The sequence below is a fragment of the Leptopilina boulardi genome, unplaced genomic scaffold (genome assembly GCF_019393585.1).
Source record: "Leptopilina boulardi isolate dan_hultmark-lab unplaced genomic scaffold, ZJU_Lbou_2.1 LbouV2_90, whole genome shotgun sequence".
Lineage (NCBI taxonomy): Eukaryota > Metazoa > Arthropoda > Insecta > Hymenoptera > Figitidae > Leptopilina > Leptopilina boulardi.
Window position 1 is genome coordinate 710,689 of NW_026138039.1, and position 16,618 is coordinate 727,306.

The window sequence follows — 16,618 nt, forward strand, 5'->3', positions numbered from 1 at the left end:
TCAAATTTTAAATGTTTCACATTAACTGAAAACAAAAGAGTATCTAATAATGAAAAAGAATTCAAAACTTGGCTTCTACAAGTAGGAAATGGAGAATTTAACAATACATTTGAAGAAAATAATGAAGTAGTAAAATTACCTAATGAAATAATATGTAATGATGATCTAATTACTGAAATTTATGGAAAATCCATAGACTCAAATGAATGTGATATACAAGAAAAAGTAATATTAGCACCAAGAAATAATGATGTATTTGAATTAAATAATATTGTTGTTAAACGAATGACAGGTGAACCTAGAGAATATTTAACTATAGATTCATCTGAAGAAGATGAATAACTAACTTAATACCAATTGAAGTATTAAATGAGGAACAAATTTTCAAAACTTGATAAATCCATTTTTCAAAAAAATGGAGACAACCATAAATTTAATATTTTAAGGACCTCACAAATCGATCTGTCACTGTTAAATGTAAGGAAAAAAATTTAATTATTACAAATTTTTAATTTAAAAACTTATTGACATAACCAAGATGATTTACAATTTGTATGTTTCATATTAGAAAAAATTAACAAAACCTGTAAATCACTCAATTATGACAAAGTTCAATTAGAAACATAACGTATTGAATATAAAAACATTGTTATAGAAATAAATTATTATAAATTTTTTATTTTAAAATTAACTCTATTGCTTATGTGTGGAAAGTCATTTGTTTGAATTTTTCGAAATAAAAATATATGGATTTATCAGGTTTTGAAAACTTGCTCCTCAAATACTTCAACTCCAAATGGAATTCCTCCTCACAAATTAATATTAAAGATTGGTGCAATTGTGATACTTTTAAGGAATATTAATTTAGAAAGAGGTCTTTGTAATGGAACAAGATTAAAAGTTATTAAAATGGGTAGTTTTTCTATTTATGCACAATTACTAACGGGAAATTATAAAAATGAGATTGTAATTTTGCCACGAATTACATTGTCACCAACTAACGAAGAAATACCATTTCAAATGTCAAGAAAGCAATTTCCAATAAGGCTTGGATTTGCTTTAACAATAAACAAATATCAAGGCCAATCTTTCCAAAAAGTAGGCATATACCTTTTATCACATGTTTTTAGTCACGGACAATTATATGTTGCTTTATCAAGAGTAACTTAAAAATATAATCTTAAATTATTATTAAATAAAAATTCAAATATTACACATATCGAAAAACAAATAAAAAAAGAAAGGCAATGAAAAATAAATTTATGTAAGAAAATGTTCACCAAGAAGTATTACAATAATATTTAACACATGTTTTTAAAAAATTCGACTACGAGGAAATGTTATAACTCTACTTTATAAATAAATTAAATCATTGAATTGGAAATGGCTGCGCTGAACAGTAACGGCAGCGCCATAAAAAAATATATATAATTAATATTATAGGGGAGAGTAGTCAGGGTTGGACAGTGGTCAGAGTTGAGGCATCGCGTTTATTTTGATTTATCACACTAGATCCATCTGACTTTGTATGTAAGTATTTGTTAGCAATGTCAGTGAACTATTTACATACGTTGTAGTGAAGTGTACAAACAATAAAGACGTATTATGCAAGTCAGTGCTGTACGCTGAAAAAAACTTTTTTCTTGTTTCAAAAGAAGACATTTAAGAGCAAAAAAAATATGTCAAAGACAAAGTAACTTAACTAAAATTGTTCATTAAGATGTTATATGAAAATGTGGAATGTAATATGGTGTTTGGATCACGCGTTTATTTTTGTGTGAGATGTGACGCTAAACGACGCGTGAGTCAGGGTTGAGCCACCAAAAAATTTTGCAAGAACGCTTGTTCTTGCAATGGAAATTTATTTGTCGACTTAAAGAGGTGTCAAAAGCTTCATTTCCAATGGAAAGAAAGGAAATACAAAATTTTTGATAATTTTTTTTTTTCACTTTTCAGACCAGCTTCGCGATACATGCGAAAATCTGAAAATTACATAATAAGGGCTTTTTATTTCAATTTCGTGGTTCCTTTACACATTTCGAAGTGTATTTAAATGTCATTCTATCATTTGAAGGTCATTATTAATCATTTATCTGCATATTTCATTGATTTTCTACAGTGGCTCAACCCTGACTACCTGGTTCAACCCTGAATATTTTTTTTTAATTGACTATAACTTTGAAACTTTTGGTCAAATATTTTTACAATGTTCATCAAAAACATTCATTTTATTAGATCTTTCGAACCATATGCAAGAAATCTCAAAATTCGGCTTACAGTGGAAGTTATAGAGAAAATTCAAAACTATGTCCAACCCTGACTACACTCCCCTACTGATCATATCGCATATAAAAGGAGAAAAAAAACATTTAAAAGAAGAAAATGTATAAATTATGTTCCCTCACTAAAAAATATATGAAATATGATCAAGCAATAACAAAAATTGTACACTTGCTGCGCTGAATAGTAACGGCTGCGCTATAAGAAAAATATATATATAATAAATATTATACTGATCATATCGCCTATAAGAGGAGAAAAAAACACATTTAAAAAAAGAAAATATATAAAATATGATCTAGCAATAACAAAAATTATAGACTGGCTGCGCTGAATAGTAACGGCTGCGTCTTAAGAAAAATATATATAATTAATATTATACTGGTCATATCGCCTATAAGAGGAGCAAAAAGCACAATTAAAGAAGAAAATATATAAAATATGATCTAGCAATAACAAAAATTGTAAACTGGCTGCTCTAAATAGTAACGGCTGCGTCATATAAAAAAATAATATAATAAATAATAATAATTTCTTAATAACATCACTCATAGAAAACTAAATTATAAAATTTTAATTTAAGTATTAATTAGAAATAAAACAACTTACAAAAATTGCAAATGGATACGATAAAAAAATTAAAACATATTATAACTGTAAATAATTGTAAATAAGAAATAGGTATTAAAAATAAATGAAAAATATAAAATTAAATTTTTGTTTTTATTCAACCATAAAAGAACGACATGTTATAAACTTATGATAAATTAAAGAAATAATAATGAAAATTAATAAATCGAAGGGAGTAACTAAAAAAAATCAACGATTTTTTTTAAGTCCTTAATTTTTTTAGACTTATAATAGATTTTCCAAGAACGATCTCGAGGTCACGGTGTCGGTGTCGCTTTTGGAAATTTGTTAACTTAATATAATAGAAGATGTTTAGGTATAAAATAAGAAATGTCAAAATTTTTAAGTTATAAACAATTTATTTCAATTACACTTAAAATTAAGCACAATATTATAGGTTCGCAACTAAAAATTTTTGAAAAAAATAATAAATAATTTAAAAAACCATTAAAAATTGGTAAAAATTGTTTGTAAGTAACTTTTTAAAAATAGAGTAATTTTATAGGTATATATCCAAAAATTAGTAAAAATTTGCATATAATTGCCAAGAAACCCTTTTTTCGGGTTAAAATTGACAAAACATGTTACAAAAAAAAGTATGTAATATTTTCTAAACGCATATGGCAAAGTATTTTAATTTATTTGAAAATAAGTAAAAATAGATTTTCTAAGGATGGTGTCGAGGTCACGGTGTCTGTGACGTTTTTAGAAATTTGTTAACTTAATATAATAGAAGATTCTTGTTTATATATGAAATAATTTTATTCCTTGCATTGAAACGAATTGGTTGGTATATATAAAGTATAGATTTGATTTAAAATTTGAGAATTAATAAAAATTAAAAAATCGAAATTTCATATTTTAGCTAAAAAATTTTGTGTTTTTTTAAAATTTAATTTAATGAATAAAATAATTGTATTCCTTGCATTGAAACAAAATTAATTAAAATTTTCTTAATTTTTCAAAAAATTTAATTAATTTAAAGCAGTTTTTAACTTGAAATTTTTTAAATCAAGCAATTGAATTGGAGAAATTCATAGCTTCCCCCACGAGAAAGCAAATTTTTTGCTTCACACAATGAGAAAGAAAAATGTTTATGAAATAAACATAAAGGACTTCCTCCTTGTTTAAAATTTATACATATGCATATAATTCAAAATTTCATTTGCATATTCAATATGGGTTCCGTTTCGGTTCACTGCGTGAACGGAACCCTAAAAAGGCCGTGAATTCTTTTCTGTTGAACATTTGAATTGACGTTTGTTTCTTTGAGTATGCATGATAAATGAATAGAATAAATGTCTCAAAGTGTAAAAAAGCCGATTTGGAATAAGAAATATATAATTTTTTAAAAAGAAATAAAAGCGAAGTGTGAGAGATCCACGAACAATTTTATCAAGTGTGTAATGTTCATATGATAAATTTACCATATCAGTACTACTCACATGTTAAGATCACATTTCTCTTTTATTTCTTTTTAAAAAATTATATATTGTTTAGTTTAAATCGGCTTTTTTACACTTCGAAACATTTATTTTATTTATTTATAATGCAAACTCAATTTAAATGTTCAAGAGAAAAAAATTTACGGTAAGAAAAAAATAATTCACCGTAACGTTCCAATTCGGTTTTTTTGCCAAACCGAATTCAGATTAAGTTACCAACAATTCTTTTCGCTTACTCCCAATTATTTTTTTACTGGGAATATAAAAAAACTAAATGGAAGGAATTTTTTTTATATATCTTTATTCTGGGACTATTACAAGTTTTCCTTAGTAGCCATTCCACTTCTGTGAGGAGAAGTGTGATACCCCTATAGTCTATCGGACCGGGCCTATTTTAGGACCCCGCGTAAGGCAGACATTGCGGTAGGCCTGAGTGGCGTTATCGGGCATAGCTATTGGTCAGTAAAGTATAGATTCACCACTTCCACTCACGGAAATTAACTATAATAATCTTGGTATTCATTCATTCATTCATTCCGTCCGGACCCCTGCTGGGTTTTCGGTGCAGAGAAAAGAACAAGTTATGGAGAGAGAAAGATATATCTTTATTTTGCAAATGAGGGTTCGCTTGACCTGCAATCTTTTAAAGAGGATTAATTAATAACTCTGAGGACCCAGGTAATAATTTCTTTCTCCCTTTATCACGTGAAAAAACTATAAAGAAAGTCTAAAACTGAATAGGTAACGCATACCTTTCTTTCTTACACCAAGGAATATAACGTAAGTACTTCTTCGTTTAACATTGCGTTTCTCTATCTATTCTATCTCTATCTATTCAAGGTTTGTGTTAAACAGTGGGACACCTATTATTAAATAATGAATATTTGTTTCAATAATAATATTCTGCTTCATACTTTGTAAATATATATTTTTTGCATTAAATAACGTTAACAAATGTTGCAAAACACTTATATTTTAATAATATTTTACATTTTTATAATACGATGTCAAGTTTCATATAAAAAATTGTTATTATTTTTTTTTACGTTTACAGTACTGCTGATCATACGCCATAATTTGGTCATAAAATAAAAACAATTTTGAGGAAAATTTGAATAGTCGTTCTCTTATCAAGTGTTATTTTTCAAATGTTGCCGAACAATCATTGTAATAATTATAAATTTTGAATTTTTTAATGTTTTTTAGCATAAAAAAATCACATTTTTAGTCGCTGTGTAAGTATAAATGCGCATGCGTATAGATAGTGTGTTGTCATAAACATGGTTTACATTTAAATTTTGGTCGAGTTTCTTTAAGTAGTTTTTTAGAAAATTAAAGTGACCTACTGTTTAAACTGTCCCACTGTTTATCACTCTCCCCTACCTATATTAGAACCCCAGAAAAATTTAATAAAAAAATTTAAAAATTATTACCTGGCCCCTCAGAATTAATCTTCATTAACAAAGGCTCTATTGTCCAAGGATTTGTATTGTTTGTGGTAATTGTTCTGAGAGTCTAATACTGGTATATACATATTTTTTTTATTTTGAAAACAGAAAGAAAGAAGAGTAAGATTTTTAGGCGGAGATATTCTTATGTTATTTTGAATCCTCTAGATAGAGAAATGCAATATTAAATGAAAATTATATGTTATATTCCTTGATGTGAGAAAGAAAGATATACATTACCTCTTCAGTTTTTGACTTTTATCTTTATATTTCCTTGCGATAATACACGGAAAAAATTTCGAGACGTCGGACTTACCGATGTCAATGTAAACCTACTGTACATTTCATTATGTACTCAGAGTTAATCTTCATTAACAAAGGTTCTATTGGCCAAGGGTTGGTACATCTTTATTTTTCTATATAATAAATGTGAAAAAAGAAATTATTACCTGGGTCCTCAGAGTTAATCCTCATTAACAAAGGTTCTATTGTCCAATGGTTGGTTTTTTTGTGGTATTTGTTCCGGTGTTTTAATACAGGTATAAATACGTATATATGTTATTTGTAATGAACTACTGATTACTCACATAAGAGTGTCCTTTTTGCACTTATTGGCTGATCAGTAGTTACTGATTCATAGTTACTCATAGTTCTCTCATTCTTTTGGATATTTGGTAGTTTTATTGGATAAAAGGCAAAATTGGTTATATTGGATTAAAGAAAAAATTGGTTATATTTAGTAAAAGGTAAAATTAATTGTATTGAATTAAAGGAAAAATTGCTTATTTTTAATAAAAGGTAAAATTGGTTGTATTGAATTAAAGACAAAATTGGTTATATTTAATAAAAGGATAAATTGGTTATATTAGAGAGAGTGAGCAAAAGGGTTAAAGATATTTAGATTTTCATCAATCAAAAATAAAATTAAACGAAGTATACTATGGCCAACATAAAAGAGTATGTTATTTTAAGTGATAAAGATTTAAAAATTATTGAAAATTGAAATAAATTGTTAAATTACATGCATATGTACAAATTAGAAAAATTATTAAGAAAAGATTCCAATTCATTTTTCAATGTGCAAAGTACTTTGTATGTACAAATGCTTGATTTTATTGTCCCAATTCGGTCCTAATTAGAGACGGTGATAAACATATTCAAATACTTTTTAGCGGTAATAACAATTATGGTCACTGAATTTATGTTTATTACGATAATTCGATAATAGAGAATAATTAGAACCGTCTTTTCATAAATTGAACTTAGGAACATAAAAATTATATTTTAAACTCTTGTTCTGTTTTTAATACTTTGCACAGTAATAATATTAACAGAGTTCTATTAACACAATATTTAAAAATTAAACATTCTCTAAATGACACTAGTGAAAAGAAAATAATTCGTACAACTGATAATAATGTGAACAAAATTTCACCACATGAATATTTAAAAATAAAGAATTTTCTGAGGAAAGAAAATGATAAAAAGATAATTCGAGCAATTAAAGAGAAGCAAAGAAAAAGGAAGGCAAGGCGCGAAGTTACATATGAACAGAAAATAATAAGACAGGAGAATGAGAGATTGAGAAAACGTAATGGTAATAAAACAGAAATAAAAAAGAAAGAGCGCAAAAAAAATTTGACATGCAAAAAAAAAGAAATTATCTATAAAAACTGAAGATGAAAAGAAAATACGCAAGGATAAAAATGTAGCATGTAGGAAAAGCAAAATATCAATGGAAACTCAAGATGAAAAGAAAGTGCGTCATGAAAATAATTTGTCATGTAAGAAGAAAAAATTTTCTACGGAAACGGAAGATGAAAAGAAAGTGCGTCAAGAAAAGAATTTGGCATGTAAAAACGATAATTGGAATAAAAAAACTGCAGGAGTTGCAATAATGTCTTTTAAAGATTTCAATGAAAGTAAAGTTCCACAGAATTATTTAGGTTTAATAAATGTAGAATGTAAGTTTTGTAATGCGTTACATTTTTTGTGTGAAAGACCGTCACATAGATCATATAGATACATCACCGAGGAATGTCCCCGTGAAGCGGACATTATGATATCGCCTGAATGTCACAAAAATATTGCCGCTTGATATCAGCTTGACATTCAAGCAATATTCCTTGCTACTTGGGTGGTAGATCCAATATAAAGAAATTTTTTTTACATTTCTAATATTAAATTTTTTTGAAAAAAAAAGAATAAAAAATATGGTTAATGCACACTAGCAACGTAGTCGGCCGCTTGCGGACGACAAAGTTGCAAGTTCTTATATAATTTGAAAACAGAAAAAGAACACTGTTACATAATTGTCATATCACAAAGCACTTATCACCAAGTAACACAAATTTTTTATCACAAAGTTACATAACTGCTATATCATAGTGCTTGTAACAGTAATATCACTGAGACCCTTATGTTACAACATTTTCAATCACATGTTTATCACCTGTGATTTTCTGTTATATAATTGCTACATAACTATTATATAACAGTGTTTGCTGGGTATGACTGCTGATGATGAATTGAAATATCATTACAAAACTCCCTAGCATATCAAACACTCTTATCCGAACATCATACACTTTAAACTTTATTTATTTAATAATAAAACATTAATTTAGCAAAAGTACTGCATAAATAAATCACTAAATAGTTTATTTATTCAATTCAAAAATACTTTTTTACTATTTCCATTGATTTTCTACAATATTTTCAGTCAAAGTGAATGATCCGCGAATTCGCGGCACATTCCATGCCGTCGATCCGCCTGGGGCAGCTCACTATACTGCTGCATGTGCCCTAAGTTTAAAATTCGAAATAAAACTTTAAATTTATTAGTAAATCAACAATTTTAATTGATTATTTTACTTTATATGATAAATAATATGATAGAAACAGTTGTTTAAAAAACAGCTTAAGTCGCGTAAGCCGTTTTTTCAGCGAACGGTTCATATGATTGTCTCTTATTAATATAATATTATATTTTTATTTTTTTTTTCAAATTTATAATTAACTATAATAATTTCCGTATTCATTCATTCATTCCGTCTGTCTACACTTGAAGTTAGTCGTATTTTATTCCTTTTGTTTATCTAAAATTTTGACAATTCTTGATTTCGTAATATTTTATGGTTAACACGACGGATATTTTTATTCATCGTCATTAATTAAACCATATACTAAGTGACAGTTTAAAGTAAAAAAAAAAATTTTTCAGTGTGTGCAGCACCAGTATATTTCCTACTTGGTATTTATAGAAAAAAAAGTTTCAATTTTAATATAATTTTTATTATTATTTATAAATTTATTATATTATATATACATTTTTTTATATAATGATTATTACAGATAATTAGAACATTTTAACTTATAATTATTATTTCTTTAATTATTTTTTCATTATTCATTATTATTTATTATATATTATTATTCATAAATTTATTATTATTAATTTGTTTTTATTTTTAATTATTAAATTGTTATATTGTTTTATCTGTAAACAATACAAAAATAGTTTGCTTTTTTAAAAAATTTACAATTTGATTTTAATTTTTAATTTAAGTTTAAAACATTACAAAGTTTTTTTTAGGTTTTATTTTTTCAAAATTTTTAAATATTTTTTAATTGCTTAATACTTTTTAAAATTAACTATAATAATTTCCGTATTCATTCATTCATTCCGTCTGTCTACACTTGAAGTTAGTCGTATTTTATTCCTTTTGTTTTTCTAAAATTTTGACAATTCTTGATTTCGTAATATTTTATGGTTAACACGACGGATATTTTTATTCATCGTCATTAATTAAATCATATACTAAGTGACAGTTTAAAGTAAAAAAAAATTTTTTTCAGTGTGTGCAGCACCAGTATATTTCCTACTTGGTATTTATAGAAAAAAAGTTTCAATTTTAATATAATTTTTATTATTATTTATAAATTTATTATATTATATATACATTTTTTTATATAATGATTATTACAGATAATTAGAACATTTTAACTTATAATTATTATTTCTTTAATTATTTTTTCATTATTCATTATTATTTATTATATATTATTATTCATAAATTTATTATTATTAATTTGTTTTTATTTTTAATTATTAAATTGTTATATTGTTTTATCTGTAAACAATACAAAAATAGTTTGCTTTTTTAAAAAATTTACAATTTGATTTTAATTTTTAATTTAAGTTTAAAGTTTAAAACATTACAAAGTTTTTTTTAGGTTTTATTTTTTCAAAATTTTTAAATATTTTTTAATTGCTTAATACTTTTTAAAATATAATTAATAATTTTCAGTTAATTTAATTTTCTTTTTGATTACATAATTTTTTAATATTTATTAATTATCAATTAATTAAATTTTTTGAAAGAAACATATAAATTTAAAATTTTCATTTGCAACGAAATATTTATAGAAAATACAAAAAAATATTTAGCAAAACTAATTTTTTGTAATTTCAAAGATTATAAAAAATCATCGAACATTGACTTTATCAAAAATATTTATTTCTAAAATTTTAATATTTATATTTTAAAATTTTTACTTAAAAATCTTATTTTTTTTACTATCAATTCACAAAAAAATGATCTTACTCGTTATATACATTCTGTCAATAAGAAAATCCATTCGTCAATAATATCTTTTATCTCAACAATCTCTGCCTTTTCGTATACAGTATACATAAATGACAAAGAATATTTTAATCATAATTGACACAACATAATTAATTTTTCTCGGCATTTCAAGTTATGTTGGCGATACTAGAATTGATTTATCAACATTTACACCGCCAATAATTGTAACTATTGGTTTTAATTTATCTTTTTCTTATTATCACTTTTTCGATAGGTTTTTTCTTGGGTTTTCATTGTTGTTACCGTCAACAATCAAACTAATAGTTTTACAAGTTTATTAAATTTAAAAATTAACTTAGCTAAATTATTTTTGCTGTATTAACTAATTATAAGCTGGCTTAACTAAAAAATCACTATTTATATAACATCAAACTCATTTTTTTCTGTGTATTAGAAATATACCTATTATTAATTTATTAGAATTATTATTATTATTTTAAAACAACCATTGTATTGAAAGTTGGACGCGCGCTTGCGCGCGTGTAATTATGCTAGTTAACTATAATAAGCTTGGTATTCATTCATTCATTCCGTCCGGGCCCCTGCTGGGTTTTCGGTGACAGAGAAAGGAACAAGTTATGGAGAGAGAAAGATATATCTTTATTTTGCAAATGAAGGTTCGCTTGACCTGCAATCTTTTAAAGAGGATTAATTAATAACTCTGAGGACCCAGGTAATAATTTCTTTCTCCCTTTATCACGTGAAAAAACTTTAAAGTAAGTCTAAAACTGAATAGGTAACGCATACCTTTCTTTCTTACACCAAGGAATATAACATAAGTACTTCTTCGTTTAACATTGCGTTTCTCTATCTAGACAATTCAAAATGGCATAAGAACACTTTTTTTCAATTTTATATATTTTTGTCCACTTTTTGGTATTACCATAAAGTTTGAACTCTTTTCCACATAATTATATATTCTATTTAAATTATATTGTGATTAAATAGAAAAATTTCAAGTTTTTGGAACTTGATACATTTTTCTTGTATTCAAGGTTTGTGGTAAACAGTGGGACACCTATTTATTAAATAATGAATATTTGTTTCAATAATAATATTTTGCTTCATACTTTATAAATATATATGTTTGGCATTAAATAACGTTAACAAATGTTGCAAAACACTTATATTTTAATAATATTTTACATTTTTATAATACGATGTCAAGTTTCATATAAAAAATTGTTATTATTTTTTTTACGTTTACAGTACTGCTGATCATACGTCATAATTTGGTCATAACATAAAAACAATTTGGAGGAAAATTTGAATAGTCGTTCTCTGATCAAGTGTTATTTTTCAAATGTTGCCGAACAATAATTGTAATAATTATAAATTTTGAATTTTTTAAAGTTTTTTAGCATAAAAAAATCAGATTTTTAGTCGTTTACATTTAAATTTTGGTCGAGTTTCTTTAAGTAGTTTTTCAGAAAATTAAAGTGTCCTACTGTTTAAACTGTCCCACTGTTTATCACTGTCCCCTACCTGTATTAGATCCCTAGAAAATTTTAATAAAAAAATTTTAAAAAATTATTACCTGGCCCCTCAGAATTAATCTTCATTAACAAAGGCTCTATTGTCCAAGGATTGGTATTGTTTGTGGTAATTGTTCTGAGAGTCTAATACTGGTATATAGATATTTTTTTTATTTTTAAAACAGAAAGAAAGAAGAGTAAGATTTTTAGGCGAAGATATTCTTATGTTATTTTGAATCCTCTAGATAGAGAAATGCAATATTAAATGAAAATTATATGTTATATTCCTTGATGTGAGAAAGAAAGATATACATTACCTCTTCAGTTTTTGACTTTTATCTTTATATTTCCTTGTGATAATACACGGAAAAAATTTCGAGACGTCGGACGTGCCGATGTCAATGTAAACCTACTGTACATTTCATTATGTACTCAGAGTTAATCTTCCTTAACAAAGGTTCTATTGGCCAAGGGTTGGTACATCTTTATTTTTCTATATGATAAATGTGAAAAAAGAAATTATTACCTGGGTCCTCAGAGTTAATCCCCATTAACAAAGGTTCTATTGTCCAATGGTTGGTTTTTTTGTGGTATTTGTTCCTGGGTTTTAATACAGGTATAAATACGTACACTACCGTCCGAAATTGTGCGAACTCTGCTTTTTCAACAACTATAAAACTGTTCAAATCTTCAAAAATATTAAAACTGAAATTTTTTCCTCTTTATTTTATTAAAGTTAATAAAATTCTGAAAGAAATGACACCTTGACAAAGAGAATATGTTAATTTTTCAATTAGATATCTCAGAAAAACCCAATTTTTAATGTTTTTACTATTTTTTATATCTCTGGCAAAAATTAATATTTTTAAACGTTCTTAGGCTCATTGAAATCGTATTTTGTTATGCAATTCAAATTATTTAAAACAATTCATGCCCACATTTTTCCTAGTGTATGCAAACCGTGAAAGTTGGCTCATAAAATGTCAAAAAATTTAAATTTAATTCTACAATAAAATATAATGTTTAAAAATCAAGTAAATATATCATTCTAAACTTCTCTGATTTATGTAAGTAAATTTAAAATTTATACATTTTACTGATTATTTTTTGTCATATAAATATTAATCACAATTTTTCGACATTTTATGAGCCAACTTTCACGGTTTGCATACGCTAGGGAAGAATGTGTACATGAATTGTGTTATATAATTTGAATTGCATAACAAAATACGATTTCAATGAGCCTAAGAACGTTTAAAAATATTAATTTTTGCCAGAGAAATAAAAAAAATAGTAAAAATATTGAAAATGGGGTTTTTCTTATATATCTAATTGAAAAATTAACATATTCTCTTTGTCAAGGTATCATTTCTTTCAGAATTTTATTAACTTTAATAAAATAAAGAGGAAAAATTTTTAGTTTTAATATTTTTGAAGATTTGAACAGTTTTATAGTTGTTGAAAAAGCAGAGTTCGCACAGATTCGGACGGTAGTGTATATATGTTATTTGTAATGAACTACTGACTACTCATATAAGAGTGTCCTTTTTGGACTTATTGGCTGATCAGTAGTTACTGATTCATAGTTACTCATAGTTCTCTCATTCTTTTGGATATTTGGTAGTTTTATTGGATAAAAGGCAAAATTGGTTATATTGGATTAAAGGAAAAATTGGTTATATTTAGTAAAAGGTAAAATTAATTGTATTGAATTAAAGGAAAAATTGCTTATTTTTAATAAAAGGTAAAATCGGTTGTATTGAATTAAAGACAAAATTGGTTATATTTAATAAAAGGATAAATTGGTTATATTAGAGAGAGTGAGCAAAACGGTTAAAGATATTTAGATTTTCATCAATCAAAAATAAAATTAAACGAAGTATACTATGGCCAACATAAAAGAGTATGTTATTTTAAGTGATAAAGATTTAAAAATTATTGAAAATAGAAATAAATTATTATTAAATTACATGCATATGCACAAATTTGAAGAATTATTAGGAAAAGATTCCAATTCATTTTTCAATGTGCAAAGTACTTTGTATGTACAAATGCTTGATTTTATTGTCCCAATTAGAGAAGGTGATAAACATATTCAAATACTTTTTAGCGGTAATAACAATTATGGTTACTGAATTTATGTTTATTACGATAGAGTAAGGCTTTATATTTTTGATAGCCTTAATGAGGGGTGTTTAAATGTGCATCAAATAAAATGTTTAATTAGATTGTTCCCTTTTAAACCAACAGTAGTTTTTGAAGCTGTTAATCAACAACTTTTTGGTAGTGTTTAGTGTGGAGTATATGCAATAGCATTTGCAACATCTGTATTATTTAACGTAATGCCAAACCGTGTAAATTATGAAACTCATAATAACAAAATGAGAAACCATCTTAAGTCAATGTTTGAAAATTATCGCTTAAATCATCTTCTGGCAGTAAGAACGTCTCACAATAGGAATTCGATAATAGAGAATAAGTAGAACCGTCTTTTCATAAATTGAACTTAGGAACATAAAAATTATATTTTAAACTCTTGTTCTGTTTTTAATACTTGGACAGTAATAATATTAACAGAGTTCTATTAACACAAGAGTTAAAAATTAAACATTCTTTAAATGACACTAGTGAAAAGAAAATAATTCGTACAACTTATAATACTGTGAACAAAATTTTACCACATGAATATTTAACAATGAAAACTTTTCTGAGTAAAGAAAATGATAAAAAGATAAATCGAGCAATTAAAGAGAAGGGAAGTAAAAGGAAGGCAAGGCGCGAAGTTACATATGAGCAGTAAATAATAAGACAGGAGAATGAGAGATTGAGAAAACGTAATCGTAATAAAACAGAAATAAAAAAGAAAGAGCGCAAAAAAAATTTGACATGCAAAAAAAAGAAATTATCTATAAAAACTGAAGATGGAAAGAAAATACGCAAGGATAAAAATTTGGCATGTAGGAAAAGAAAAATATCAATGGAAACTCAAGATGAAAAGAAAGTCCGTCAAGAAAATAATTTGTCATGTAAGAAGAAAAAATTTTCTACGGAAACGGAAGATGAAAAGAAAGTGCGTCAAGAAAATAATTTGGCATGTAAAAACAATAATTTGAATAAAAAAACTGCAGGAGTTGCAATAATGTCTTTTAAAGATTTCAATGAAAGTAAAGTTCCACAGAATTATTCAGGTTTAATAAATGTAGAATGTAAGTTTTGTAATGCGTTACATTTTTTGTGTGAAAGACCGTCACATAGATCATATAGATACATCACCGAGGAATGTCCCCGTGAAGAGGACATTATGATATCGCCTGAATGTCACAAAAATATTGCCGCTTGATATCAGCTTGACATTCGAGCAATATTCCTTGCTACTTGGGTGGTAGATCCAATATAAATAAATTTTCTTTACATTTCTAATATTAAATTTTTTTGAAAAGAAAATGAATAAAAAATATGGTTAATGCACACTAGCAACGTAGTCGGCCGCTTGCGGACGACAAAGTTGCTAGTTAAAATAATAATTTCAAGTGCTAAGAAAATGTGAATGAATGAAGGAAGGAATGAATACAAAGATAATTATAAGATAATTTTTTAAAATTTATACATATTCTACAATTATTGCTATTTTAGACGGAGATAAATTTTTAATAATTATTAAATTTAGATCGATTTTACCTTTTATTGATTCGATTAATCGTCTTACTTTATCGTTGTATATATATATATATATATATTTATTGGTGGTTCATTCGATTTAAATCCACCTTTGTTGCTTGGCTTCAGTTTCGCTGCTTGATGATTCATTCTCTTATCTCTGCTGTTTATTCTCGTTGAGTCGTTAACATGATTACTGTGATAAACTCATTGAGTTTGTTTAGTAATTCATATACATATATTTGAAGATATTATATTACTCACATGACTTCGTGAGTTGGTCAGTTTACTGTTACCCATTGATTTAGGTTTGTCGTCACCTGGTAGTATGATTGTTGATTATTGTTAATGTTTGTCCCTGGCTTCAGGTATCATCGGATTTTTATTTTCGGCATCTTGTCTTCCTTCCTTTCCCGCTCTATATGGTCGATTGCGCGGTCAATTGATGTAATGGCGATTTCCGCTTTCACCACCCGGTCGTTTATAGATTCAGATAATTTACTTCCTGATCCATTTTTTAAAAGTTTTCACAGGTCTACCTGGTTCTTTTTAATGCTGATTTTTTTCTTGTTACTATTTGAGATTGTACCGTGGATACACCATTCAATTTCTTGAGTAAAGCTACTTACATTGCTGTGAGAGAAACTTCCTTAATTACCGGTTTCACTTTAACATTGTCAAACGTTTCGTGAATTTTTGAAGGCTTCTCTTTTTGTTCCAGACTTTCATTTGAGATATTAAAAGCTCTTTTAGATCCTTTTTATGTTAATTTATGTTTTGCGGTTTTCATAGGGCAATTTCGGTTTGACTTTTTTTGTTCACCGTGAATAACACCACAACACGTGCTGCCTATCAGTTTCCCTCCCTTTTAAAACTGAACAAAAACTTATGTGCACCATTTGAATTTATAGGTGATCCCACTAATCTTATTTACACTTGAGGAGCAAGTTTTCAAAACCTGATAAATCCATATATTTTTATTTCGAGAAATTCAAACAAATGACTTTCCACACATAACCACTAGAGTTAATTTT

General features: G+C 26.3%; 2 protein-coding genes across 6 annotated transcripts in view; both read left to right on the forward strand.

Annotated features, from left to right (window-relative positions):
* Positions 1-16,618, forward strand: part of LOC127290862 (chloride channel CLIC-like protein 1) — a 175,872-nt gene that overhangs the window by 40,565 nt on the left and 118,689 nt on the right. The window lies entirely within an intron of this gene.
* On the forward strand, positions 6,896-15,314 carry LOC127290869 (uncharacterized). The gene is made up of 2 exons (XM_051319688.1): positions 6,896-7,749; positions 15,116-15,314. Exons 1-2 carry the CDS (start codon positions 7,539-7,541, stop codon positions 15,265-15,267), a joined length of 363 nt encoding a protein of 120 aa, XP_051175645.1. The 5' UTR covers positions 6,896-7,538; the 3' UTR covers positions 15,268-15,314.

Coding starts and splice junctions, on each gene's coding strand:
- LOC127290869 (XM_051319688.1), top strand. CDS start 7,539: ATGGAAACTCAAGATGAAAAGAAAGTGCGTCATGAAAATAATTTGTCA. Junction 7,750..15,115: donor AGTTCCACAGAATTATTTAG/GTTTAATAAATG, acceptor AGAATTATTCAG/GTTTAATAAATGTAGAATGT.